The sequence below is a fragment of the Nicotiana tomentosiformis genome, chromosome 8, assembly GCF_000390325.3.
Source record: "Nicotiana tomentosiformis chromosome 8, ASM39032v3, whole genome shotgun sequence".
Lineage (NCBI taxonomy): Eukaryota > Viridiplantae > Streptophyta > Magnoliopsida > Solanales > Solanaceae > Nicotiana > Nicotiana tomentosiformis.
In genome coordinates, this window is record NC_090819.1 from 79508429 (window position 1) to 79535200 (window position 26772).

Here is a 26772-nt window from a genome sequence, read left to right on the forward strand (position 1 = left end):
AAATATGATTCCGACCTCGATATTAGAAAGTCAATTCTCCGGTCAAACTTCCAAACTTTAAATTTTTATTTTAGCCATTTCAAGCCTAATTTAACTACGGACTTTCAAGTAATTTTCCGGACATACCCGTAAGTCCAAAATCACCATACGGAGCTATTGGAACCATCAAAACTCTATTCCGGAGTTGTTTGCACAAAATTCAAACTCCGGTCAACCCTTTTTATTTAAGCTTCCAACATGAAATTTATTCTCCCGAACTAATCTCGAAACACCTGAAAATCAAAACCAACGATTCACACACGTCATAATACATCATATGAAGCTATTCAATACTTCAAATAGTAGAAAGGAGAGTAATTACTCAAAACGACAAGTCGGGTCGTTACATTCTCCCCCACTTAAACATACGTTCGTCCTCGAACGTGCCAAGAGTTGTTTCCAAGCCATCAAATCACTATTCCACCTTACCACGCACATACTCGGGGGTGATCCCATGTCACCCTATACCATATAGGCCTGAAAACACCACATAACTGAAAATAACTAATTTAGCCTTAGCCCATTAACCTTGGAATCCAATTTCCAATATCCAGACATTTCGTTTCAAGGCCCGAATCTCACATCTACACACTGTATGAGTCTTAATAAGCTGTATAGGGCCTTAGCCATAGCTCCAGATGTAATCACATGATATACCACACAACTCGCATACTCGCAATAATTTATAATAACTGTAGCTGCTTAAAACAAACTTGATACCGGTATTAAACCACATATCAAACAACAGCTCATTCCAAAACCTTCGTACACAGCCGATAATAAAAGAAACACGTGGAATCTCATAACCCCTTATCAGATTAACAAGTAATGGAGCTCTCTCGCCCCCAACCAGAACCATAATCACTTACTAAGTCGACTTTCGATATCATCCTCCCAAATATACCATTATCAAATCCGATAGTACACATTCTAGGTCCGATGAACTTATATTATCAAACACAACTCCTCCATATACACGCCACACTAATATATCTCAAGCCAAATATTGTGCAATCTGTGCACCCAAAAATGGAAAATATCTCAAAGAAGAGAACCGTTTCGCAAGTTCAGCTAGCACCACCACAACCTAATATTAACAACCAACTCCTCAAATTTCGTGAAAAGGATAACCGTATGCGCATGTACACAATTCCTCAAATACGATTCTCATGTAATTATTATTGTAGAGAAAGGAAAGAAATGAAATCAGATAAATTATCAAAGATATAAAATTCCCACACAAGGCACGGACAACTCGTGTGCCAATAATATGAATCGCCCGGCATGGTCACATGCCTCCAGTTCCAGCATATCATACATGAGCAATTAAACAAGTACACTTATATATATATATGATAATGAAATAAGATTCTCATACTCCTGGACTGGTATAAATAACACGCCATAGTGTAATCATGTTCAAAGTCTGCTATCATACTTCAAATCGAAAATTTAACGCAGAAATAGTAACTACCCCGTTTATTCAGGGAATTAGCCTCTTGTAACCTCAAGTGCAACCCAGATAGTTCTCAACAAAGGGAAGAACACGAGAAACGTTATAACTTTACGCTTAGCAGTCAACTCTAGGCATATCATAGTCTAAGCATTCTTTCGAGTATAAATACTTGTCCCGATGCCCGCACATTGGCTCAAACCTCACATATATACGCACTCATAGTGCGTAGCTGTCCCAAATAATTAACGTAACTAGTGCCTCCACTGGATTTAAATAAAATACTCACTTTAAACAGGTCACGACCTTGAAACAATATGCTTCTGAGAACTCCCAGTCTCCAAATTTATAGGACACATGAATCATCATTTCTGATCCCAACTCTACCATTTGAATGACTAACACATCTCTCATGCACAATCATCCCACGAGGAATTCTTCCAAAAAATTTCTGTGCCACATAGCAATAACTAGAATATCAACAGTCTATCAACCAGGTGAGTACCATAATACCAATGAACATCTGTAAGTCAAAACACTATGCACATTCTGAATTGCACACCCTTCTCAGGGATCACCGAGCAATTATAACATTCATCTATATATCTGAAACTGACCATACTGTCCAAAATTCTTGACCTTCCCTTCAAGATTGAACTGTCAATATGTACATATAAATCTTAACCCCGTACAACACACCACATCTATCATGCCATCATGTGATAAACACAAGAATATCATTACCAACTCTAAGTCACTAGCAGTTTACATATCCGGTTAGTTAGAAACCTTCCATTTGCTCTCATCCAGGAGGAAATCACAATACACAACATGTCCCCCACACCGGTAGAAAACATCTGGTTCAAACCATGGTAGAAACCATCAAGAACACTTTGAAATCCATTTGCACATGACCAAGCTATTAGAGTTGGATCTCCTTAACTCGACCAAGACACGCAGGTCACCGTTCCATGAATATTTCCACTAAAACATCCGTAGAGCCTCACCACTTCATAGGTACCCAAAGAACCAATCATACCATACAGGTCCAGCCTACTACCCAGTCGTCCTAATTTCTCCGAGTTTCTTCTAAATTACCTTCAAGTTGACACTTCTCCTTGTCAGAATACTACGATCCTTACCCAAAGCTCACTATGAGACATCCTAGCATAAAACCACACTGCCCTAAGGCCCATAAGCCGTTGTATTCTTCTTAAGCACCCCCATAATTACCACAATCGAGACACCCACTCTGAAAATACCATATTTTAGTCTAAAGTCATTTCTTTCACCTTCCTGATACCGAAATATAAAATCCATAATGATACAAAGAAATGCCACAAGTTTCGACACCATCCAACTTAAATCTCAAATTCTAGCCATATACAAATCCACCAAAAATTCTCAGTTGTTACGTATTAATCTTGAATCCATTAGAACTTTCTCGAGAGTCACCCACTTTGCTAAAATCTAAATTGCTCTGCCCAAACAGGCCAAAAGGCACATGCCCCATTATCACAACAACACTCAAAGAAGTAACTCTACTTTAATTCACCCGATCAAATTCATATCCCGTGCGTATTACATACTTCGCAAATAACAACTTACTCATCCCATGATTTTTACATAATCATAAAGTACAATATAACCCGCATCCAAGAATTTATTTACTCGAGTCATCCACGATCTCAACCTCTGCCAGTCATATCTGATTCACAAATATGCCTCAAACCAAAACCAATACAATACATAATCGTACAATCAAATCTTAGATATCAGACTCCCCCTCTTGGCTCAAAGCCATAAATCAAAACATTCAATAACTCCCAATACCCATACTCTATTACTGCCATAATACTGCAGTCAGTTCAATGAAAATTCTTCTCAAGCCCATGCAACAACAACCATAAATACCTCAATCATCCGCTAAGCTCATATTTATTCTCTTGACAGTCAAGTCAACTTTCTCACCCAGATTCAAATTCATATCTCAACACATACACTCTACTGGTAGAAAAAAAAACCTCCACACAACATCATAATGACCGCACATCCGTAGTTTACCTTGCAGGTGATAACCCACCTGCTTAGCTTCAAACTGACATCTCTCCATATCCTTTCACATTCACAACTACTACGCCATCACTTAATCTTCCTAGGTCTAAACTCACCACAATACATGAAAAATCTACTTCATTCTACATTTAAACAACATGAAAAATCTTTCAACACACTCATAACCCGAGACTATACGTCATATCAAGACAGAAATCAAGCACCCAATAGTTTTTTTCACATCCCAAACAAACTCATTCCGTCATATTCAAACCATCTGGACACATCTGCAGTCACATCATACTCATCATATGGTCATTCCACCGCTCATCGAGCCACAAATTCCACTCATAGGGACACAACCAGACGTATAAGTCCAAATGTACAAGTTCACACAACTAAAGCTACCGAACTTAAGATGCAGTCTAAACCTGGCCTCAAGTCCTCCACACTGGCCCATCACCAAAATACAGAATACACATCTCACACATCATCCCTGAAATCACAAGCCGACGATACACAACTAATACCGAGCGCTCACATGCACACACGAATGCGTGGAAGAAATTCAAAGAGTTATGTTTCAAGCTGAATCAATTCAGCACGATAAAGAAAGAAAGATGGGAAATTATCCTAAATGCCATGTAGCCTTTCGAAGATAAGTATGGACGTCATCATACCGATCCGCAAGACTCTACTAGACACTTGCTCATGACTTGTAGAACCTATGAACCTAGAGCTCTGATACCAACTTGACACGACCCAAAATCCAACTACCTAACCCAACCCATTAGGTAAGCCAATTTATAAATATCTGATTCAAATAATATTTAACTGACTCTATTAAACTCCCCAAGGGATGGTAGTACAAATCATGAGCTTCTAAGATTTAGAATTTATAAAACTGATATGAAATAAATACATCATCTGTTCGAAATGTACTTAAACAGATTCTTATAAATCTAAGGCTACCATGAACAAGAGGCAGATATGACCGGAACATAGGTACATCTTCAAATCCAGCTCCCGTCGATCACAACAACATCAACATCCAATATCTGCATGCAAGGTGCAGAAGTGTAGTAAGAGTACAACCGAACCCATGTACTCAATAAGTAACAAACAAAACCTTAGGTTGAAAGTAGTGACGAGCTTTTACCAAGTTCGGGTCCAAAACAAATAGTCCACAACATTCCATAACAATATAATTTAAAGCAATACAAGTAATAATTCAATAATAACATGCTCAACTTAATCATAATTTCTGAAAATAGCTCTGCTTTTCAAGTGTATCAATGAAAACTCAAGTCTTTTACCGAAGTTGCCAAAAATATGAGTAAGTTTGAAACAGTAATTTTTCCAAAATTCCTTTCAACAATAAATAAGATGTTTTATTTTCTTTCCACATAGCCAGTGAAAAATGCATCAATATACCCATATGTCAATATGTGTGAGAAGTCATGAATGATGTGATACCATACAACATGAGAAAAATGCATCTCTATGCATGTATGTCAAGTGTGCATGTCAATGCGATGCACCTCAGTGATAAAACCATATGCATACTCTTAGAGTATCATTTCTCTCAGTCCTCCCAGTCACTCAGTCCTCCCAATCACTCAATCCTCACAGTCACTCAGTCCTCACATTCACTTTGTCCTCACATTCACTCAGTCCTCACAGTCACTTAATCCTCCCAATCGCTCGGCACTCGCACTCAGTAGGTACCTGCGCTCACTGGGCGTGTGTATAGACTCCGGAGGGGCTCCTTCAGCCCAAGCGCTATAATCTGCACGAACAACTCACGTGCTGCACGGAAAACTCACATGCTATAGTATCAATATATGTATCCGCGCAGACAACTAAAGTGTATCATAAGCCAATCTGGCATGCGGCTGCGTGCAACCTGATCCCATAATTATCCTCACAATCAGGCTCTCGTTCACACTAAGTCATCAAGCTCTCCGGTCTCTCGAGCTCACAATATCATAAAAATTAGCCCAAAAAGGATGATATGATGAATCAATAAATAGCAATAGAGACTAAGAGATGATATGAAATGAATGAACATGACTGAGTTTTAAACTTTCAATTTAAACAAACTCAACAATAATATGACCTATGTGGGTCTCAATAAAACTGGCATATAGCCTCAACATGATTTTAACATGATTCTCATCTCAATAGCTCTAGTACGTAGAGATTTTCATGATTTCAGATAAGTTAAGGTAACTACACAGTACCACAGGAATAACGGAATTACAGTTCACACGGTACATGCCCACACGCCTGTCACCTATCATGTGCGTCACCTTAACACCAAACATGTAACACGTATAATTCAGGGTTTATACCCTCAGCTCCAAAATTAGAAGAGTTACATACCTCGAACAAGCCAAATCCAATACCGAACAAGCTGTATAATACTCCGAAAATTCCATTCCGTGCGTATCAACCTCCATACGCCTTCCTATCTCCTCAATTCAAGCCAAACGACTCGTATCTATTCAAACAACATGCAAATTAATCACAACTTACTCTAATGCTTACAATTTAATAATTTACAAAAATTTCCAATTCCGCTCTAAAAATTGACAATGGGTCCCACATCTCGGAATCTGACGAAACTCATAAAATATGAACACCCGTTCTAATACGAGTCCAACCATATAAAAATTATCAAATTCCGACATCTGATTGACCGTCAAATCTTTATTTTACATTTTTTGGAAAATTTTATTAAAATCCAATTTTTCTTCCATAAATTAATGGATTCATGATGTAAATGAATATGGAATCATGAAATATAATAAATATAGGATAAGGAACACTTACCCCAATGTTTTCCCGTGAAAATTGCCCAAAAATTGCCTAAACCGAGCGCCATAAACTCAAAAATGAGTAAAAATAGCAAGAACCCCGTTTTATAGACCCTCTGTTATTTTCGAGTGCCACATGTAGTGTGGGGCGCTGCCTATGGCGCAGTTTCCAGTACCCCCCCCAACAATTCCAAGCGCCAGGGCTAGCGCCCCACGCTGCCCTGGGCGCTGGCGGCGATGGAAAATCGTTTCCGACACGGAAATTGGCATAACTCTCTTATACGATATCCGAATTCGAGGATTCTTTTTGCTATGGACCCGTAATTACAATACGGATCTAATACTTAAATCAGAACTTAATTTAGAGCTCATTTTCTTAATATGATACCACTTAAATCTTGAAAAAACGACATTAAAATATTCTAGGTTTGATGCCCAAACATAGAAAATCAATCCGGAATGAACTCAAATTTTGCGTACAAGTCATAAATAACATAATAAATCTATTCCAATTTCCAAAATATGATTCCGACCTCGATATTAGAAAGTCAACTCCCCGGTCAAACTTCCAAACTTTAAATTTTCATTTTAGCTATTTCAAGCCTAATTTAACTACAGACTTCCAAGTAATTTTTCGGATATACTCCTAAGTCCAAAATCACCATACGGAGCTATTGGAACCATCAAAACTCCATTCCAGAGTTGTTTGCATAAAAGTCAAACTCTGATCAACCCTTTTTATTTAAGCTTCTAACATGAAATTCATTCTTCCGAACTAATCCCGAAACACCTGAAAATCAAAACCGACGATTCACACATGTCATAATACATCATATGAAGCTATTTAAGACTTCAAATAGTAGAAAGGAGAGTAATTACTCAAAATGATAAATCGGGTCGTTATGATTATATTGGCCCTATAAGCGCAGATGACACGCGTATCATGTTGGTACACATGGGATGTGTTGGATCGTTTTGGAGCACATGTGATGTGCTAGATAATTTTGGAGAACATGGGATGTGTTAGATATTGGTTATGGTTAAGTATTGAGCATACATTGATATTTTAGACGCATGAATAAATATTCATGCATATTATAAACATATGCATATTCATACATTTTACATATGTATGAGACTTGTAAGTGGATTGTTGGACGCTTGGAGGGTATTGGATTGATGTACAAATTAGGTCTTTATCATGCGTAGCACTCTACATTCCGGTAGAAGTATTCGAGCTAAAGTTACTTGGTGCAAATCTCCCTTATATGGGGATTTTGGTGCATTTAAATATGCTTTGTTCTGGTTATTTAGAAAAGCATATTTGTTACCTTCTTCTTTAATTGTGTACCTTATTATTAATATCCGGTGTTCTTTGGCTGCTTATTGATTGTTTCTTTATTATTGTATATCTTATGAGCTGTGTAGGTTATATATTAGGTGAGTATTTTTTGACTAAAGCTCGTCACCTTTTTGTTGAGATTAGTATTAATACTTACTGAGTACATGAGGTCGGTTGTACTCATACTATACTTATACACCTTATATGCAGATTTTAGAGTTGAGTTGTTGTGGAAGTTGAAGATTAACATTGAAGATATACCCGCATTCCAGTTGCAAGCTACCATTTTGTTCATGATAGTTTAGGACTTATATTTCTGTTTATGTGTATTCCAAATAGATGATATATTTTCTTTACATCAACATTGTACTTCTTAATCTTAGTAGTTCATGACTTGTACTACTAGTTTTTGCGATGGTTTATATTAATCTTTGCGCTCTTATTTTATCATTCACTTGATGATCTTTAGCTGGAGTTGTATTTATATAGGTTGGCTTGCCTAGCGGGTTGGGTTAGGCGTCATAACGGTTCCAGTGAAATTTGGGTCGTGACATCCTCAATGACTTTAGTGGAAATGCCACCAGGCAGCCACTTTGTTGTTTAAAATATATCTATTGTTTACATTGTATTTAAAGATTAGCCAATTTGCTCAAATTTCAGCACACGACGTCTTGAAATTTAAACCTCACAATTCAAACTTCAGGACAACATATCCTAAAGTTCAAAAATTGTGTCCAGAATTCGAATCTTATGTCCTGGATTTTGAATTAGCAGTTCAAAAATTCAAGGCACTTAGTCCTGAATTTTAAATTAGTAGCTCAAAAATTTAGGACACTAAGTTCTGAATTCTAATTTAGCAGCTAAAAAATTCAAGATACAAAAATTCATGATATTTAGTCTTGAAATTTGGATAAATTAGTTAATTTTTAAATATATTATAAATTATGGATATTTTTTAAACAGCATGCTTAAAAGTGCTTAATAGTATACTTCGCCCCTGTTTTTATAAACATTTAGTGCAACTCAACTTGGACTTCATGTTTTAACTTAACGTCCAAGTTAAAGAAACGAATGTTATTGGAGCAAATTTGTATTTTAAGATGGATAAAATTGCAAATAATGATGGCAATTTTGACTCTGATTTATTTGAGACAAAATTACATTTTCACTTGGACCTATAGTCCGTCCGAAAATGACCCACTTTTAAAGCCCTAACCTTATTTGGCCAAGTTATACATTATCTGATTTTTTTTTGCACCCATTGCCCACATTAAATTAGTAACGGTAATTCCGTTTTTATATTTAGCTTTCTTTCTCATTTTCTCACAACTTACATACGCTTCTCTTCTCCAAAGAAGGAACCATCCGCCACTGTTGCTTCTCCACTTATTTTTACAACTTTCTTTCTTCTTTTCAGGTAATGTTCCTTTTTATTTTATCATTTTACCACTGTTTTGCTTCTGATCTTTGTTAAATTTTTATTTTTTTTGCTTTCCTGATTTTCATTTTTTGTTGGTACAATGTGGTCGTGTTTTCCTTTTGATTTCTGTTTCTTCTATCTTCATTCGCAGTTTAAAGTTTGTGTTTCAGTTTGCAAGCATAATTTTATTTCTGATTTTTTATAATATGAGTTTTGATTTTGGATAACTCTTGTAGTTATACGATTTTTTCTTCCATTTTTATTTACTTTTGCAGTGTTATTTTGGATTAGTATTATCAATTTATTAGTGTTATTTTGTTTCAGTTACAATGTGATTTACCTTTTAGTTCATAACCTCTTTTTTTGGTTTAAATGTCTTTTTTCGTTGTTAGTGTATAACATTCTTTATGATGTTAGGTATACTATATAACTCTTGTTGTTTAATATATTTTCTTCACTTTTTAAAGCTTTGCGCTGTTATTCACTTGTGTTTTGTGTTCATAGCCTTTGTTTTTGATTTGTTTTGTGTTTTTCTTCACTCTTGTTAAAGCTTTATTTATTTTATTCCACCAAATGCGTTCGAAAAATGTCTGCTTCTAAATATAATTGAGGGGCTTGCTTTCAACTCTGATTCTGAAGCGAATGGGTATGTCCAGGTCCCAGATGATGATGATTTTAAGTCTCCTGCTCATATAAAAAACTCCCAACAAGAAAGCAATCGAATGATCCATTCGCAGACAAACAATACTGCTAATCTTCATAAGAATGTTAGAATAAGGATTAAGAAATGCGGTTGACCTGAAAAATCTAAACAAAAGCTAAAATTTGATATGGTTGATAAAGATGATGTTGGCCCCGGTGTTAAATAGAAAAAGAGAAAGATCGGCAACGATGGTGAAAGTGGTCTTGATGGTATATAGAATAAAGGATTTCTACTCGCCGCAAATTCAAGGAGAGAAAAGCTAAGTTAAAGGTATTCCATGTAGTGCTATTAATTTTATACATTCCTGTACAAGTTTATACAAAGTTATACACCGATTTGTATATCTTTATACATGTACCAGTTAAAGAAATTCGAAAAGATAATTTTGATAAGACACTTCACACCAGGTGGGGATCCATGTTGTGGGATAATGGGAGGAAAAAATAATAATCCAGTGCGATTAGTGGGAATGAAATCACTGGCACACTTTTCAGGAAGAGGAAGAGGAGACGACTGAAAAAGTAGTTCAATTTTTCATTTTAATGTACTTTTGTTATGTATCAGGAGTTGTTGACTTGTTTTGTCTAAGTAATCTTTTGCTACTTGTCATAACTTCTTAAAAGGATATAGGCCCGTCATGTCTTCTGAGGCCTTATTGAAACTGGACAAGTTTACTAAGCTCTTTCCAGTTCACTTCAGTGGTACACCTTCTGATGACCCATAGAATTATCTTGACTGCTGCCATGAGGTGTTGCAGAACGTGGGTATAGTTGACCAGACCAGCTGGGTCGCCTGCAGTGACTTGGGAGCAGTTCTCCCGGCTATTTCTAGAGAGGTTCCTCCCTATCACATTGAAAGAGGATTACCGTAGGCAATTTGAGCATCTCTAGCAGGGCAGTATGACTATTACTCAGTACGAGACCTACTTTATGGATCTAACCCGTCAAGCTCTCCTTTTACTTCTTACTGAGGGAGAGAGAGTGAGGAGGTTTATTGATGGACTCACTCACCTTATCAGGCTTCAGATGGCCAAGGAGACCGGAAGTGAGATTTTCTTTCAGGCGGCTGCTAATATTGCTAGGAGGATTGAGATGGTTCTTGCACAGGAGAGAGGGCAGGGGTATGATAAGAGGCCTCATCAGTTAGGCGGGTTCATTGGTGCCTCGTCTGGAGGCAGGGGTACTTATGGTAGGGGTCATCCTCCCAGGCCATTTTATTCTGCACTACAGACATCTCACGGTGCTTCAGGGAGTCACGATCCTATTATGCCTTACTTTGGACAGTCAACATTTAGTGCCCATTCAGCTCCTATCACTGCACAACTACTCCAGAGTCACTACAGCGGTAATCCGTCCCGTTCGGGTCAGCTTCAGCAAACACGACAGCAGGATGGGTGTTATGAGTGTGGGTACATTGGTCACATCAGTAGGTATTTTCTCAGGTTGTCGAGCAACAGATCTCGGCAGGATTCTCCTGCCATCATACCAGCATCGGTTGCTTTACCGCCTGCTTAGCCAGCTAGAGGTAGGGTCAGGCAGCTAGAGGTGGAGGTCAGGCCGTTAGAGGTGGAGGCCAGCCAGTTAGAGGCCGTCCCAGAGACGCGGTTCAGAGTGGTGGGGCCCAGCCCTAATTTTATGCTTTTCCAGCTAGGCCTGAGGCCGAATCATCCGATGCTGTGATCACAGGTATTGTTCCAATTTGCCATAGAGATGCTTCAGTTCTATTTGATCTAGGATCTACTTATTCCTATGTGTCCTCCTATTTTGCTTTATACTTGGTTGTGCCTCGTGATTCTCTGAGTGCTTTTGTGTGTGTGTCCACACCGGTGGGGGATTCTGTTATAGTAGATCAGGTCTATCGTTCGTGTGTGATTACTATTGGGAGTCTTGAGACTAGCGTGGATCTTCTACTTCTTGATATGGTAGATTTTGATGTTATCTTGAAAATGGATTGGTTGTCACCATATCATGCTGTATTGGACTGTCACACCAAAATGGTGACCTTAGCCATGCCGGGGTTACCTCAAATAAAGTGGAAAGGGACTCTTGGCCATTCCACCAGCAAGGTTATCTCTTACGTGAAAGCTCGTCGTATGGTCAAGAAGGGGTGTCTAACTTATTTAGCTTATATTCGCGATCCTAGTACGGATGTTCCTTCTATGGATTCAGTCCTAGTTGTCCGTGAGTTTTCAGATGTATTTCCTACAGATTTGTCGGGGATGCCACCCGATAGAGATATTGACTTCTGAATTGATTTGGCTCCGGGCACCCAACCCATTTCTATTCCACTATACTGTATGGCTCCACCGGAGTTGAAGGAATTAAAAGAACAATTACAAGAATTGCTTGATAAGGGCTTCATTAGACCTAGTGTCTCTCCCTGGAGTGCGCCCGTGTTGTTCGTGAAGAAGAAAGATGGGTCGATGAGAATGTGTATAGATTATCGGCAGTTGAACAAGGTCACTATCAAGAACAAGTATCTGTTGCCAAGAATTGATGACTTATTCGATCAATTTCACGGTGCCAAGGTATTTTCAAAGATCGACTTGAGGTCTGGTTACCATTAGTTGAAGATTAGGACATTTGATGTTCCTAAGACAGCTTTTTGGACTCGGTATGGGCATTAAGAATTCCTAGTGATGTCATTTGGACTGACGAATACCCTAGCAACATTCATGGATTTGATGAATCGGGTGTTCAAGCCTTATTTGGATTCTTTTGTGGTTGTGTTCATTGATGATATCTTGATTTACTCCAGCAGTCGAAAGGAGCATGAGCAGTATCTTCGGATTGTGCTTCAGACTTTGAAGAATAATCAGTTATATGTGTGAGGATCTAATTTTTGCCCCACATAGGAAATTACTCCTAAATAATATAGTCAAAAATAATTTTAACACAAATTAGATTTGATTTATGTTTTAATTAATTTGGTTAGGATTTAAAATCAAAGAAAATCAATAAAAAGAAAGAAAAGAAAAGAGAAAGGTTTTGTTTAAAAGCTTCAACAGCCCATTTATCTCACATGCCCAAAAGCTCGGTCCAACGACCCGCATACCTGACCCCGCCTGACCCAATTCTCTCTTCATTAAAACCTAGCCCCCATCTCTCATTCTAAAAAAAAAAAAAAGACGGACTCCCCCACATTTTTCCTAACCCTAGCAGCCGTCCTTATTCCCCTTCTTCTCTCTAAACAGAACGGGATCTTCCTCTACACCCAAATGAGCCGCCACCCCCTCCCTTTCCTTCTTCTTTCTCCTCTCCTCACTCATACACACACAAAATCTCACAATCGAAGATAGCTGAAAGTTTGTGGGTTCAAACTTTGGATTTCAAATCTGGAAAAATACAAAAAAAAAAAAAAGAACAAAAAAAACTTTGGAAAAGGGGGCAATCGATTAAAAATGAAATTAGGAAGCTCTTGTTCTCTGTCAAACTTCAGTTCTTCTACTTATTAATTTTGGGATTCTTGAGTTTCATATCTGGAAAAATACAACAAAGAAAGAAAAAAGAGAGGGAAAAATCGAATCTAAAGTTGGTTTATGATTTCATTCAATTGCTGCACGTTTTCTGGGATTTCTCTAAGTGGTTTGAGATGTTGATGTTGATGAATTTGTTGAATCTGCTTATTTTTGGATTTGCTGGATCTCACCTTCTATTTCAGGCCCTTCCTTGTTACCTTCAGTTTATTTTCGCCTGTATCTAGGTATGTTCTGAAACTTCATATGTTGAACTTGTTATATGTAAGATGAAAATTGGAATTATGTTCTCCTTGATTTCAATTACGGTTGCCGTGAGTTTTGCTTGGTTGTGATTGTTGTTTCTTTGTTGTGGTTTGGTGAAAATGGCGTTAAAAGGAATTAAGTTAAAATACATCTTTAGTCCAATGCATTTGTACGTTTATTTCATATAAATTCCAATAAAGTGTTAAATCCAATTAGCTATAGAGATGCACTTTGGTAACGTTCTGAGAAATGCAAGTATTGCTACAGTTCAATTGCAAAGATTCGATTCGCTTAAATTTGTTAAGAAATATCAAAATTTTACCTCTATATGGTTCATTTGCTGGAAATAGAATCGCATTTGGGGTTAATTTAATGCCAGCATTATTCAGCCTAATAATTTCTGAGTCTATGTCCCAACCATAGAAGGCCTCCACGTTTTGGGACTCGATGAGCCTATTTCTATTCTTTGAGTTTGTTAAAATTCCTAGTGCGAGCATTTAATCAACTTAATTGGTAAGTCTATTATTAAACAGTGTTGTACTAATAATAAAGAATGGACTTGGACGGCTTTTACATACAAATTCTTTTACTACCATTTGAATTTTTCTACTCATCCAAGTTACCTCATCCTCTTCACAAGTTTCAACAACCAGTTCAATCAATCTTCAATAGCTCTCATTAAGGTCCATGTTTCCTTAGTTTAGAACTTCATATACGATTATTAGTACACAATTCACTCTAATTCAGAGCTTCACCAAACCTTAGAAGAAAATAAACCATTCTTCATTAGATCGTAGAAATGCTTTAGGTGCGTTCTAATTTATTATCGTGATTGTGCATACGTTTGCGTGACATAATTATAATTTTTCAAAATAAATCAAGGTACGCGTTCACGCGACTTTGGCTAAAATAATCTTAAATTAATAAAGCTGATAATTGTGTACACGTACGCATGACATGATTTGAACGCCTCAAATAAAATGGCATTACACACATGTAAGTCGTTTCAAAGATTAATTCCATAAACGCCATAAATAAAAGAGGTAAAAGGTAAAACACACACAGTTTCTAAAACTACGTAATTAAATAATTAATTAAGTCAGGTATGATTAAAGCGACCGTGCTAAAATCACGGAATTCAGAAATGCCTAATAATTTCTCCCGGATTAACAAAATTTCTTACCCGGTCTTCTGTATTTCGCGGACCGTAAAACAGAGTCAAATTTTCTTGATTTGGGATTTAAAATAAACCAGTGACTTGGGACACCATAAAATTTTTCCAAGTGGCGACTCTAAAAATTGAATAAATAATCTCATTTTGATTAATGTCACTTTAATTGGAAAAACTCTCATATCTCTTCGGAAAAAAGGAGGTATGACAGCTCTAGCGACTCTGCTAGAGAAACAGAATCCAGAATCTCTGGTTCACGGTTCAGAATTCGAGCTTGTTAATGTGATTTATACTTGGCTTTCTTGATTGTTGATATTATTGTGTTTGTGGGCCTAATATGCTAATCCGCTCATTTACCGCTTTTATATTATTTGAACTGTATTAAACTATCTTCTTACGCCTCCATTCTGAGTCTTCTAAAAATATGGTGCACATGTACGCGTGGCCCACTTTTCTGTTAGAGGTCGTATCAAATAGAATGAGGCTGGATCAGCAACTAGGCCGAGCAGACTTTCGTGCTCCCGATACATTGCCCCCACCTCGGCTCGAACGGTCCGCTTGGGTAAGCTATGTCTAGAACACACCCCTAGGTTTAAACCTAGAATAACATAGCCTCATGCCGGATCCCTAGTAGGAACGTTTGTTTGCATTACATGTATTTGACTTTGGGGACTCAACACAGAGGTTTGGTCCGACTTGGACATGTGTACCCAAATTAAAAGACCATCCTGATGCATCTTACGTGTTACTTGCACATCTGTTTATTTCGACTTACATGTTGACCGGCTTCTGGAATAGGAAAAGAAAATCAAAAAAACAAAAAGTGAGTGGTAGGTATTTGAAAAATTCTGAAACTCTGCCGAAATTTTGAAAACAAAAGAGAAAGAAAATAAGCCAATGCTTTCAAAAAGTCATGTTTTCCCCGTTCCGTAAAAACTGACCGAACTATGCTGGTCTGATTCTCATCGGATGTGAGATACTTAGGCAAACCTCATCGGTTCCGGCCCCAATTTTCAAAAACTTCAAAAATATTTTCACTTTCCTTAATTCCCTCTTTAGAATTCTTTCCTTAGAAAATCAAAAAATAAACTAAATCCAAAAATATTTTCCTTTTTTTCCGAAGTCTTTCATTCGAAAAAAAAGAAAAACAAATTTCAAATCAAAATCCAAAATATTTCCTTCCTTATTTAGAATTCTTTCTTTTAAAAAAAAATCAAAATTCCAAAAAAAGAAAAAACAATATTTAAAAGTCCTTATAAAAAGAAAAAAAAAGAAAAAGAAAAATGGATCAGTCTATTCACGAACTTCCCAAACTACGCAACATCTGATTCATATTCCCACATGATACGTAGGCAACCCATATCAGGTTCGATCGAATAATTTTGAAAAAAAAATTGAGTGAAAAAAAGAAAGAAAGAAAAGAGTGACAAAAATAACAGAGAAAAACAAAGAGAAAAAAACAAAAAAGAAAGAAAGCAAGAGTGAAAAAATCCAAAAAGAGAACTCTGTGTCCAGATTGACAAAGAAAAATGCGGAAAGTTTTCGTGAATATGTTATCAAATGGTGCGAACAAGCCACCAGGGTAAAGCCTCAAATGGACGAAGCAGAAATGGTTATGGTCTTACTACAGGCCCAAGAGGTGGACTACTTCCAGAATATGATGTCCGCTATGGGTAATCCGTTCGCCGAGGCTATCAAAATTGGGGAGATGATCGAAAATGGTTTAAAAACGGGCCGAATCTTGAGTCATACTGCCTTTAAGGCCACATGACAGGCCGTTATGAATGGTTCGGGGGTTTTGATGAACAAAACTGGGAGAGAAGATGGAGTCGTGATAGCTTGAAGCTCAAGAGGGGCCCGCAGGTCATTTAACCAATCATATATGCTTCCTCAGGTCCCACAACACTATTATCCCCATCAAGATGCTGCTTATTCCGTGGCACCACCTCCCTAAGTAGTGATGAACATGCAACCTTATACGCGGCCACACCAATATACACAAAACCGAGCTCCACCTCCCAGAAATGCCTGTACGTACTAAGCTCCGTATAACCACCAACCAAATGTTTCCAATACAATCCTCGCCCAAGAGAGCCCCTCATAAGGAATCAGTTCACCCCTATTGGTAAATCATATTCAAGTTTGTTTCAAAAGCTAATCGGGCTAGGTATGCTACAACCAGTGGCCCCGAACCGGCCAAACCCTGAGTCCCCCTCGCCCCAAGCTGATGCTAAATGTGAATACTACTCTGGAGTAGTGGAACATGATACAGAGGACTGTTGGACTCTCAAAAGGGCAGTTGAAGACTTGATGATCCAGTACTGAAAGCCAATGTAGCCATTACCGCGGCAGAAGAGAAACCTAAAAACGGGCGCCAAACCTGAAAAGTTATCTGTCAAATGTGAGTCTTGGTAGCCGGTCCTACTATCTTTTCTGCGTCGAATTATTTTAGGGTCTAATCCGAACGTTTTTACTTTTATTGTCTTACTTTCTGATGTTAACCCTTCTATCTTTAAAAATTAAAAAAAAATCAAATCAAATGAAATTAATATTTCATTGTCGAGAAATATCTCTTTTCATAATCTGGTCACCTTCCTTATTCTCTTTTCAGTTCTGTTAATGCAGATTTAATAACATGACATGCTTGCGTACTTCATGCCCAGATCCTAAAACATTGTCAGACCTCGAAATAATGAATCAAAAAGTAGAATGTGTTGAAGACAAGGCTTGTAAGAATATAAATAGAAAACTGGAAGAAGTTGAAATTCCTTCTCTTCGGATCATTGTTGAAGCCGAGATTAAGGATGAAGAATGGGCCAAGACCCGGTTGGAACAATTAACTTCGATTGATGAAAAGCAATTGGGCGCAGTTTGTCACATGCAGTTGTACCAACAAAGAATGGCCAGTGCCTACAACAAGAAAGTGCGGCCCATGAAATTTGAAATGGGGCAACTCGTTCTGAGACGTATCCCCCCGCATCATGAAGAAGCTAAAGGAAAATTGGCTCCAAATTGATGCAGTCAAAAGGTAATATGTTTGACCTGTTACGCAACTTTAATATAATATTCTCTGATTGGGATGATGAAGGCTTTCATTCCCGCTACTGAAATACCATTAACCCTTTTTTCCAACCCTTTGAGCCGGTTACCTTTCTTTGATTACCCTCTTTGGAATCTGAAGATGTTATTAAAAGAAAAAAGAAACAAGAAAAAACATACAAAGAAGAAAAAAAAAGAAAAAAAAGAGTAAAAAAAAGAAGAGAAAGAAAAAAAGAAAAGAAAACAAAAATCCAAACAATTTCATGTTACTTGAACTACGTTTGACTTGATTCCGAAAGGATACGTAGGCAGCATGTCTTTGGGGTTCAGTCACACTAAAATAAAAATTCACATTTTTCCAAAAGTTGAAACTGGGGCAGATGTTACAAAGGTTCGGCGATGGTTTCGTCTGAAAAATTCCAAAGTTGTAATTCAATTTAAATCCCTTTTACCCAAATCCTCTTCAAGTCCTTCCGATCATTAAACGAGAATGCTCAAGAATTAGAGGATACAATCACTTGGATCTGATGCCACAAAATGAGAGGAATAAAATGAGAGAGTCTTATTGGTAAAAACCCTCAGAGGCACCATAGGGTGATGGCGAGCAGAGAAAATGAAAATGAGAGAGTTTTGTTAGTGGGAACCTGCAAAGGGAACTATAAGGAGATGGTGAGAAGAGAATAAGAGAGGTTAGATGGTGAAAACCCGCAAAGGGTGCCATTGATCGAAAAGAGGATCCTCACAGCCATTGGCATCGACACAGCCCTGGACAAGGCTTCTCAATTTCAAGATAAAAGTTGTTATGAATTTCTAAGAGTCGGACGATTTACAATCAGGCATCAAGTCCAAAAGCCATGTCAAGTTCATTGAAGTCCGCATGTACTCCCAGATAAGTCCTTCTTTTCGTTCCCCGAAAGGGATACCATTGTCATTCTCGCTACTCAAATACCATTAACCCTTTTTGCCAACCCTTTGAGTTGGTTACCTTTCTTTGATTACCTTCTTTGGAATCTGAAGATGTTATTAAAAGAAAAAAAACAAGAAAGAAAAAAAAAGAACAAAAAAAACAAAAAAAAAGAGAAAAAAAGAGAGAAAGAAGAAAAAGAAAAGAAAACAAAAACCCAAACAAGTTCATATTACTTGAACTATGTTTGACTTGATTCCGAAAGGATACGTGGGCAGCCTGTCTCTGGGTTCAGTCACACTAAAATAAAAATCCTCATTTCCCCAAAATTTGAAACTGGGACAGATGTTACAAAGGTTCGGCGATGGTTTCTCCTAAAAAGTTCCAAAGTTGTAATTCAATCCAAATCCTTTTTACCCAAATCTTCTTCAAGTCCTTCCAATCATTCAACGAGAATGCTCAAGAATTAGAGGATATAATCACTTGGATCTGATGCCACCAAAATGAGAGGAATAAAATAAGAGAGTCTTATTGGTGAAAACCCTCAGGGGCAACATAGGGCGATGGCGAGCAGAGAAAATGAAAATGAGAGAGTTTTGTTAGTGAGAACCCGCAAAGTGCACTATAAGGAGATGGTGAAAAGAGAAATGAGAGAGGTCAGCTGGTGAAAATCCGCAAAGGGCGCCATTGATCGAAAAGAGGATCCTCACAGCCATTGGCATCGACACAGTCCTGGACAAGGCTTCTCGGTTTCAAGGCAAAAGTTGTTATGAATTTCTGAGAGTCGGACGGTTTACACAGATCAGGCATCCAGTCCAAAAGCCATGTCATGTTCATTGAAATCCGCATGTACTCCCAGATAAGTCCTTCTTTTCGTTCCCTGAAAGGGACACCTCTTGTTTAAACTCATTTTCCATTCCATTGTTTGTTTTTCTTTGAATCCCTTTCGGTCTAACTTTGTTCCAAAAACTAAGGCAAAGAAGGGATGGCAAGACTGATTTACAAGGTTCTTATTTGATACAAGCCAATATGCAAAAGGGCACCCAGCCTCGGCAGGGGCATCAAGTCGACTCCGACTGGCAATGATGGTTGATGACTCGAAGTCAAAGGTTCTTGAAATACGAAAAGCAAAGTCAAATGCCCACAAAGGTAAAATAAAGTTGAAAAGGTTAAGTCCCACGTGGCTAACCATCTTGGCAAAGTTTGAAAAGCCAAAGTTTCCCCAACGCTCTGAAGTTAAATTTAGAGGAAAGAAGTGAAAAGCCTACAAAGGCAAAATGAAGCTGAAAAAGGTTAAGTCCCATGCGACCAACCGTCATGGTAAAGTTTTAGAAAAGCCAAGGGTTCCCCGGGGCTAGAAATGAAGTCGGTGTTCAGGGAACAACCAGTTGCAGTTGAAAGTACCATCAAAGAAGACGGGCCGAGATCAAGTGACTGAAGCACTCAAAGCCGCAAAACCAACCACTGTTTGAAACTGATAAATTATTCTATTTTTGAACCAAAGGAAATGGGTGTAATCCAAAGCAACCTTGCAAGAAGCAGGGGCAACCAAAAAGAAAATCACGCGGAGACTGAAATAGCTATGCAGCAACAACCACTCCAAAAAAGGGAAGTCTACTTCAAATTCGTTCCCGCATTTACTCATTCTCTAAAAAAATGAAGAAAAAAAAATTAAAATGTTAAAAAAAAAAAAAAAAAAAGGAAAGTTCAAAATCATGGTAGTATAGGGTACACTAATCCCTAGCTGCATTTTTCAACATAGGGTCTCCACTCCCTAGTTAATAATATTATGGACATAGGGTCTCCACTCCCCAGTCTCGTTTCCAACATAGGGTCTCCACTCCCTAGTTGATGATGTTTTTTAGACATAGGGTCTCCACTCCATAGTATGCTTTTCCAACATAGGTTTTTCACTCCCTAGTTAATGTTTTTAAACATAGGGTCTCCATTCCCTAGTCGCTTTTCCAACATGGGGTCTCCACTCCCTAGTTGATGATGTTTTTAGATATAGGGTCTCCAATCCTTAGTTGATGTTTTTAGACATAGGGTCTCCACTCCCTAGTATTTTTCCAACATAGGGACTCCACTCCCTAGTTGATGATGTTTTTAGACATACGGTCTCAACTCCCTAGTCTACTTTTCCAACATAGGGTCTACACTCCCTAGTTGATATTTTTAGACATAGGGTCTCCACTCCCTAGTCTGCTTTTCCAACATAGGGTCTCCACTCCCTAGTTGATATTCTTAGACATACGGTCTCCACTCCATAGTCTGATTTTCTAACATAGGGTCTTCACTCCCTAGTTGATGATGTTTTTAGACATAGGGTCTCCACTCCTTAGTCTGTTTTTCCAACATAGGGTCTTCACTCCCCAGTTGATGATATTTTTAGACATAGGGTCTCTACTCCTTAGTCTGCTTTTCCAACATAGGGTCTTCGCTACCCAGTTGATGATTATTTTAGACATAGGGTCTCCACTCCCTAGTCGCTTTTCAAACATAGGGTCTCCACTCCCTAGTTAATATTTTTAGACATAGGGTCTCCACTCCCTAGTCTGCTTTTCCAACATAGGATCTCCACTCCCTTGTTGATATTTTTAGACATAGGGTCTCCACTCCCTAGTCTTCTTTTCCAACATAGGATGTCCACTCCCTAGTTGATATTTTTAGACATAGGGTCTCCACTCCTTAGTCTGCTTTTCCAACATTGGGTCCTCCCTAGATGATGTTTTTGGACATAGGGTCTCCATTTCCTAGTCCCTTTTCCAACATAGGGTCTCTACTCCCTAGTTGATTTTATTTAAGACATATGGTCTCCACTCCCTAGTCGCTTTTTCAATATAGGGTCTCCACTCCATAGTTGATTTTATTTTAGACATAGGGTCTCCACTCCCTAGTCACTTTTCCAACATAGGGTCTCCACTCCCTAGTCACTTTTCCAACATAGGGTCTCCACTCCATAATTGATTTTATTTTAGACATAAGGTCTTAACTCCCTAGTTGCTTTTCTAACATAAGGTCTCCACTCCCTAGTTTATTTGATTTTAAACATAGGGTCTTCACTCCCTAGTCGCATTTTCAACATAGGGTCTCTACTCCCTAGTTGATTTTATTTCTAGACATAGGGTCTCCACTCCTTAGTCGCTTTTCCAACATAGGATTTCTGCTCCCTAGTTGATTTTATTTTAGACATAGGGTCTCAATTCCCTAGTTGCTTTTTCAACATAGGGTCTCCACTCCCTAGTTGATGTTTTTAGACATAAGGTCTCCACTCCCTAATTATTTTTCCAACATAGAGTCTCCACTTCCTAGTTGACGTTTTTAGACATAAGGTCTCCACTCCCTAGCATGATTTTCCAACATAGGGTCTCCACTCCCTAGTTGATGTTTTTAAATATAGGGTCTCCACTCACTAGTCACTTTTCCAACATAGGGTCTCCACTTCCTAGTTGATTTTATTTTAGACATGAGGGTCTCCACTCCCTAGTCGCTTTTCCAACATAGGGTCTCCACTCCCTAGTTGATTTTATTTTAGATATAGGGTCTCCACTCCCTAGTCGTTTTTCCAACATAGGGTCTTCACTCCCTAGTTAATTATGTTTTAGATATAGTGTCTCCATTCCCTAGTCGCATTTTCAACATAGGGTCTCTTCTCCCTAGTTGATTTTGTTTCTAGACATAGGGTCTCCACTCCTTAGTCGATTTTCCAACATAGAGTTTCCGCTCCCTAGTTGATTTTATTTGAGACATAGGGTCTCCATTCCCTAGTTGCTTTTTCAACATATGGTCTCCACTACCTAGTTGATTTTATTTCAAGACATAGGGTCTCCACTCCCTAGTCGCTTTTGCAATATAGGGTTTCCACTCCCTAGTTGATTTTATTTTAGACATAGGGTCTTCACTCCCTAGTCGATTTTCCAACATAGGGTCTCCACTCCCTAGTTGATTTTATTTTAGATATAGGGTCTCCACTCCCTAGTTGCTTTTCCAACATAGGGTCTCCACCCCCTAATTGATTTTATTTTAGACTTAGGGTCTCCATTCCCTAATTGCTTTTTCAACATAGGGTCTCCACTCCCTAATTTATTTTATTTTTAGACATAGGGTATCCACTCCCTAGTCGCTTTTCCAACATAGGGTTTCCACTCCCTAGTTGATTTTATTTTAGACATAGGGTCTCCACTCCCTAGTAGCTTTTCTAACATAGGGTCTCCACTCCCTAGTTGATTTTTGTTTTTAGACATAGGGTCTCCACTCCCTAGTCTCTTTTCCAACATAGGATCTCCACTTCCTAGTTGATATTTTCCAACATAAGGAGCACCAATCCTGAGTTGAGGCACCATTAGGGTCTCCACTCCCTAGTCTGTTTTTCCAACATAGGGTCTCCACTCCCTAGTCACTTTTCCATCATAGGGTCTTCACTCCCTAGTTGATTTTATTTTAGACATAGGGTCTCCACTTCCTAGTTGATTTTATTTTAGACATAGGCTCTCCACTCCCTAGTCGCTTTTCCAACATAGGGTCTCTACTCCCTAGTTGATTTTATTTTAGACATGAGGGTCTCCACTCCCTAGTCGCATTTTCAAAATAGGGTCTCCACTACCTAGTTGATTTTATTTTAGATATAGTATCTCCACTCCTTAGTCGTTTTTCCAACATCAGTTCTCCACTCCCTAGTTGATTTTATTTTAGACATAGGGTCTCCATTCTCTAGTCGCTTTTTCAACATAGGGTATCCACTCCCTAGTTGATTTTATTTCTAGACATAGGGTATCCACTCCCTAGTCGCTTTTCCAACATAGGGTCTCCACTCCCTAGTTGATTTTTATTTTTAGACATTGGGTCTCCACTCCCTAGTCTCTTTTCCAACATAGGGTCTCCACTCCCTGGTTGATATTTCCCAACATAAGGAGCACCAATCCTGAGTTGAGGCATCATTTTGACAAAAAGGAACACCATCCAAAAAAAAAAATCTTCATCATGATCTTTTCAGGGTACACCATTCCCGACCCTTTTATCGCTTTCAATAATGAAGTAGTATAGAGTTTTGTTACAAACAACTCATAAATTTTTTCTAGTGAAAACTGGGGCAGAAAGAATTTCATTTGTTTATTTGTTTTTATGTCTAAGCAGGTTTTTCGTCAAGACATAGGTTTCGAGGTGACCAGAAGAAGTCTCAATCCAAAATAAGGAAAAAAAGAAAGAAAAAGAAGTGAATCCAAAATGCAGAAGCGGATGAAGGGATGTGGACTGCTCAAGAGATGACTGAGGTCAGGAGCATTGCATTTCCCGTTTTGATCAGAAAAAGGCGAAGAAGAGGGAACTAGCATCTGAAGCTAGGAAGCATCAAGGTTCAGATCATAGTCTGCATGAAGAACGAGCCAAGACTCAAGATCAAGTTTGAGAAGACTTATAGATAGGAATCTTGTAACTCATAGCTGATAGGCTTGTTTAGTTTCTTTTCATTTTTGATTTTGGTGTAATAAGGAGTTCAGCAAGCAGTAACAGTAGCAACAATAGTGAAATCACAGCTTTCCGGTAGCCCCAGTTATCAAAACTTTCAGAACTATACTGACCTGATTTCTTTATAGCCAAGGATATGTAGGCAACCCCTGAAGCAAGGTTCAGTCAAACTTTTCAAAATACTTCCCATGGAGTATCGAATGGGCAAATAATTATTCATGATTGCTCACTTTATCTTTGCCCGAAAACTCTTCATGTTTCCGAGCAAAGAGGGGCAGCTGTGAGCACCTAATTTTTGCCCTACATAGAAATTACTCCTAAATAAAAAAGTCAAAAATAATTTCAACACAAATTAGATTTGATTTAGGTTTTAATTAATTTGGTTAGGATTTAAAATCAAAGAAAATCAAGAAAAAGAAAGAAAAGAAAAGGGAAAGGTTTTGCTTAAAAGCTTTATCTCAACTGGGCCAAGAGCTTATCAACAGCCCATTTACCTCACATGTTCGCCCCAGCCCAGCAACCCGGTCCAACGACCCGCATACCTGACCCGCCTGGACCAATTCTCTCTTCATTAAAACCTAGCCCCCATCTCTCATTATCGAAACAAAAACAGACGGACTCCCCCCCATTTATCCTAACCCTAGCAGCCGCCCTTATTCCCCTTCTTCTCTCTAAACAGAACGAGATCTTCCTCTACACCCAAATGAGCTGCCACCCCCTCCCTTTCCTTTTTCTTTCTCCTCTCCTCACTCATACACACACAGAAACTCACAATCGAAGATAGCTGAAAGTTTGTGGGCTCAAACTTTGGATTTCAGATCTGAAAAAATACAAAAAAAAATGGAAAAAACTTTGGAAAAAAGGGGAAAACGATTAAAAATAAAATTAAGAATCTCTTGTTCTCTGTCAAACTTCAGCTCTTCTACTTGTTAGTTTTGGAATTCTTGAGTTTCAGATCTGGCTGCCGTGAGTTTTGCTTCGTTGTGATTGTTGTTTCTTTGCTGTGATTTGCTAAAAATAGCGTTAAAAGGAATTAAGCTAAAATACATCTTTAGTCCAATGCATCTGTACGTTGATTTCATATAAATTCCAATGAAGTGTTGAATCTAATTAGCTATAGAGATGCACTTTGGTAACGTTCTGAGAATTGCAAGTATTGCTACAGTTCAATTGCAAAGATTGGATTCGCTTAAAATTGTTAAGAAATATCAAAAGTTTACATCTATGTGTTTCATCTACTCCAAATAGAATCTCATTTGGGGTTAATTTATGCCAACATTATTCAACCGAATAATTTCTAAGTCTATGTCCCAATCGTAGAAGGCCTCCACGTTTTGGGCCTCGATGAGCCCATTTCTATTCTTTGAGTTTGTTAAAATTCCTAGTGCGAGCATTTAATCAACTTAATTGGTAAGTCTATTATTAAACAATGTGGTACTAATAATAAAGAATGGATTTGGACGGCTTTTACATACATATTCTTTTACTACCATTTGAATTTTCTTACTCATCCAAGATACCCCATCCTCTTCACAAGTTACAACAACCAGTTCAATCTATCTTCAATAGCCCTCATTAAGGTCCGTGTTTCCTTAGTTTAGAACTTCATATACGATTATTAATACACAATTCACTCTAATTCAGAGCTTCACCAAACCTTAGAAGAAAATAAATCATTCATCATTACATCGTAAAAATGCTTTAGGTGCGTTCTAATTTATTGTCGTGATTGTGTACACATTCGCGTGATATAATTATGATTTTTAAAAGTAAATCAAGGTACGCGTTCGTGCGACCTTGGCCAAAATAATCTTAAATTAATAAAGTTGATAATTGTGTACACGTACGTGTGACATGATTTGAACGCCTCAAATAAAATGGCTTTACACACATGTAAGTCGATTCAAAGATTAATTCCATAAACGCCATAATTAAAAGCGGTAAAAGGTAAAACGCACACAGGTTCTAAAATTACGTAATTAAATAATTAATTAAGTAAGGTATGATTAAAGCGACCGTGCTAAAACTACAAAATTCGAGAATGCCTAATACCTTCTCCCGGTTTAACAGAATTTCTTACCCGGTCTTATGTATTTCGCAGACCGTAAAACAGAGTCAAATTTCCTCGATTTGGGATTTAAAATAAACTAGTGACTTGGGATACCATAAAATTATTCCAAGTGGCGACTCTAAAAATTGAATAAATAATCTCATTTCGATTAATGTCACTTTAATTGGAAAAACTCCCCTATCCCTTCGGGAAAAATGAGGTGTGATAGCTCTGGCGACTCTGCTAGGGAAACTGAACCCAGAATCTCTTGTTCAGGGTTCACAATTCGAGCTTGTCAATGTGATCTATACTTGACTTCTTGATTGTTGATATTATTGTGTTTGTGGGCCTAATGTTCTAATTGCCGCTCATTTACTGCTTTGATATTATTTGAACTATATTAAACTATCTTCTTACGCCTCCCTTCTGAGTCTTCTAAACATATGGTGCACACGTACGCGTGGCCCACTTTTCTGTTAGAGATCGTACCTAAAAGAACGAGGCTTGATCAGCAGCTAGGACGGGAAGGATTTCGTGCTCCCTGTACATTGCCCCCACCTCGGCTTGAACTGTCCGCTTGGGTAAGCCATGTC

General features: G+C 38.1%; 1 protein-coding gene and 1 long non-coding RNA gene across 2 annotated transcripts; both read left to right on the forward strand.

The window, feature by feature from the left end:
• Nucleotides 1–10730: 10730 nt before the first annotated feature.
• On the forward strand, nucleotides 10731–11345 carry LOC138897718 (uncharacterized). Its single transcript, XM_070183725.1, has one exon. The coding sequence runs from the start codon at nucleotides 10731–10733 to the stop codon at nucleotides 11343–11345; it is 615 nt and encodes a 204-aa protein (XP_070039826.1).
• Nucleotides 11346–12971: 1626 nt separating this feature from the next.
• On the forward strand, nucleotides 12972–24440 carry LOC104084722 (uncharacterized). The gene is made up of 2 exons (XR_683664.3): nucleotides 12972–13533; nucleotides 23800–24440. It is a non-coding gene; the product is annotated as an uncharacterized lncRNA (long non-coding RNA).
• The last annotated feature ends 2332 nt before the right edge of the window (nucleotides 24441–26772 follow it).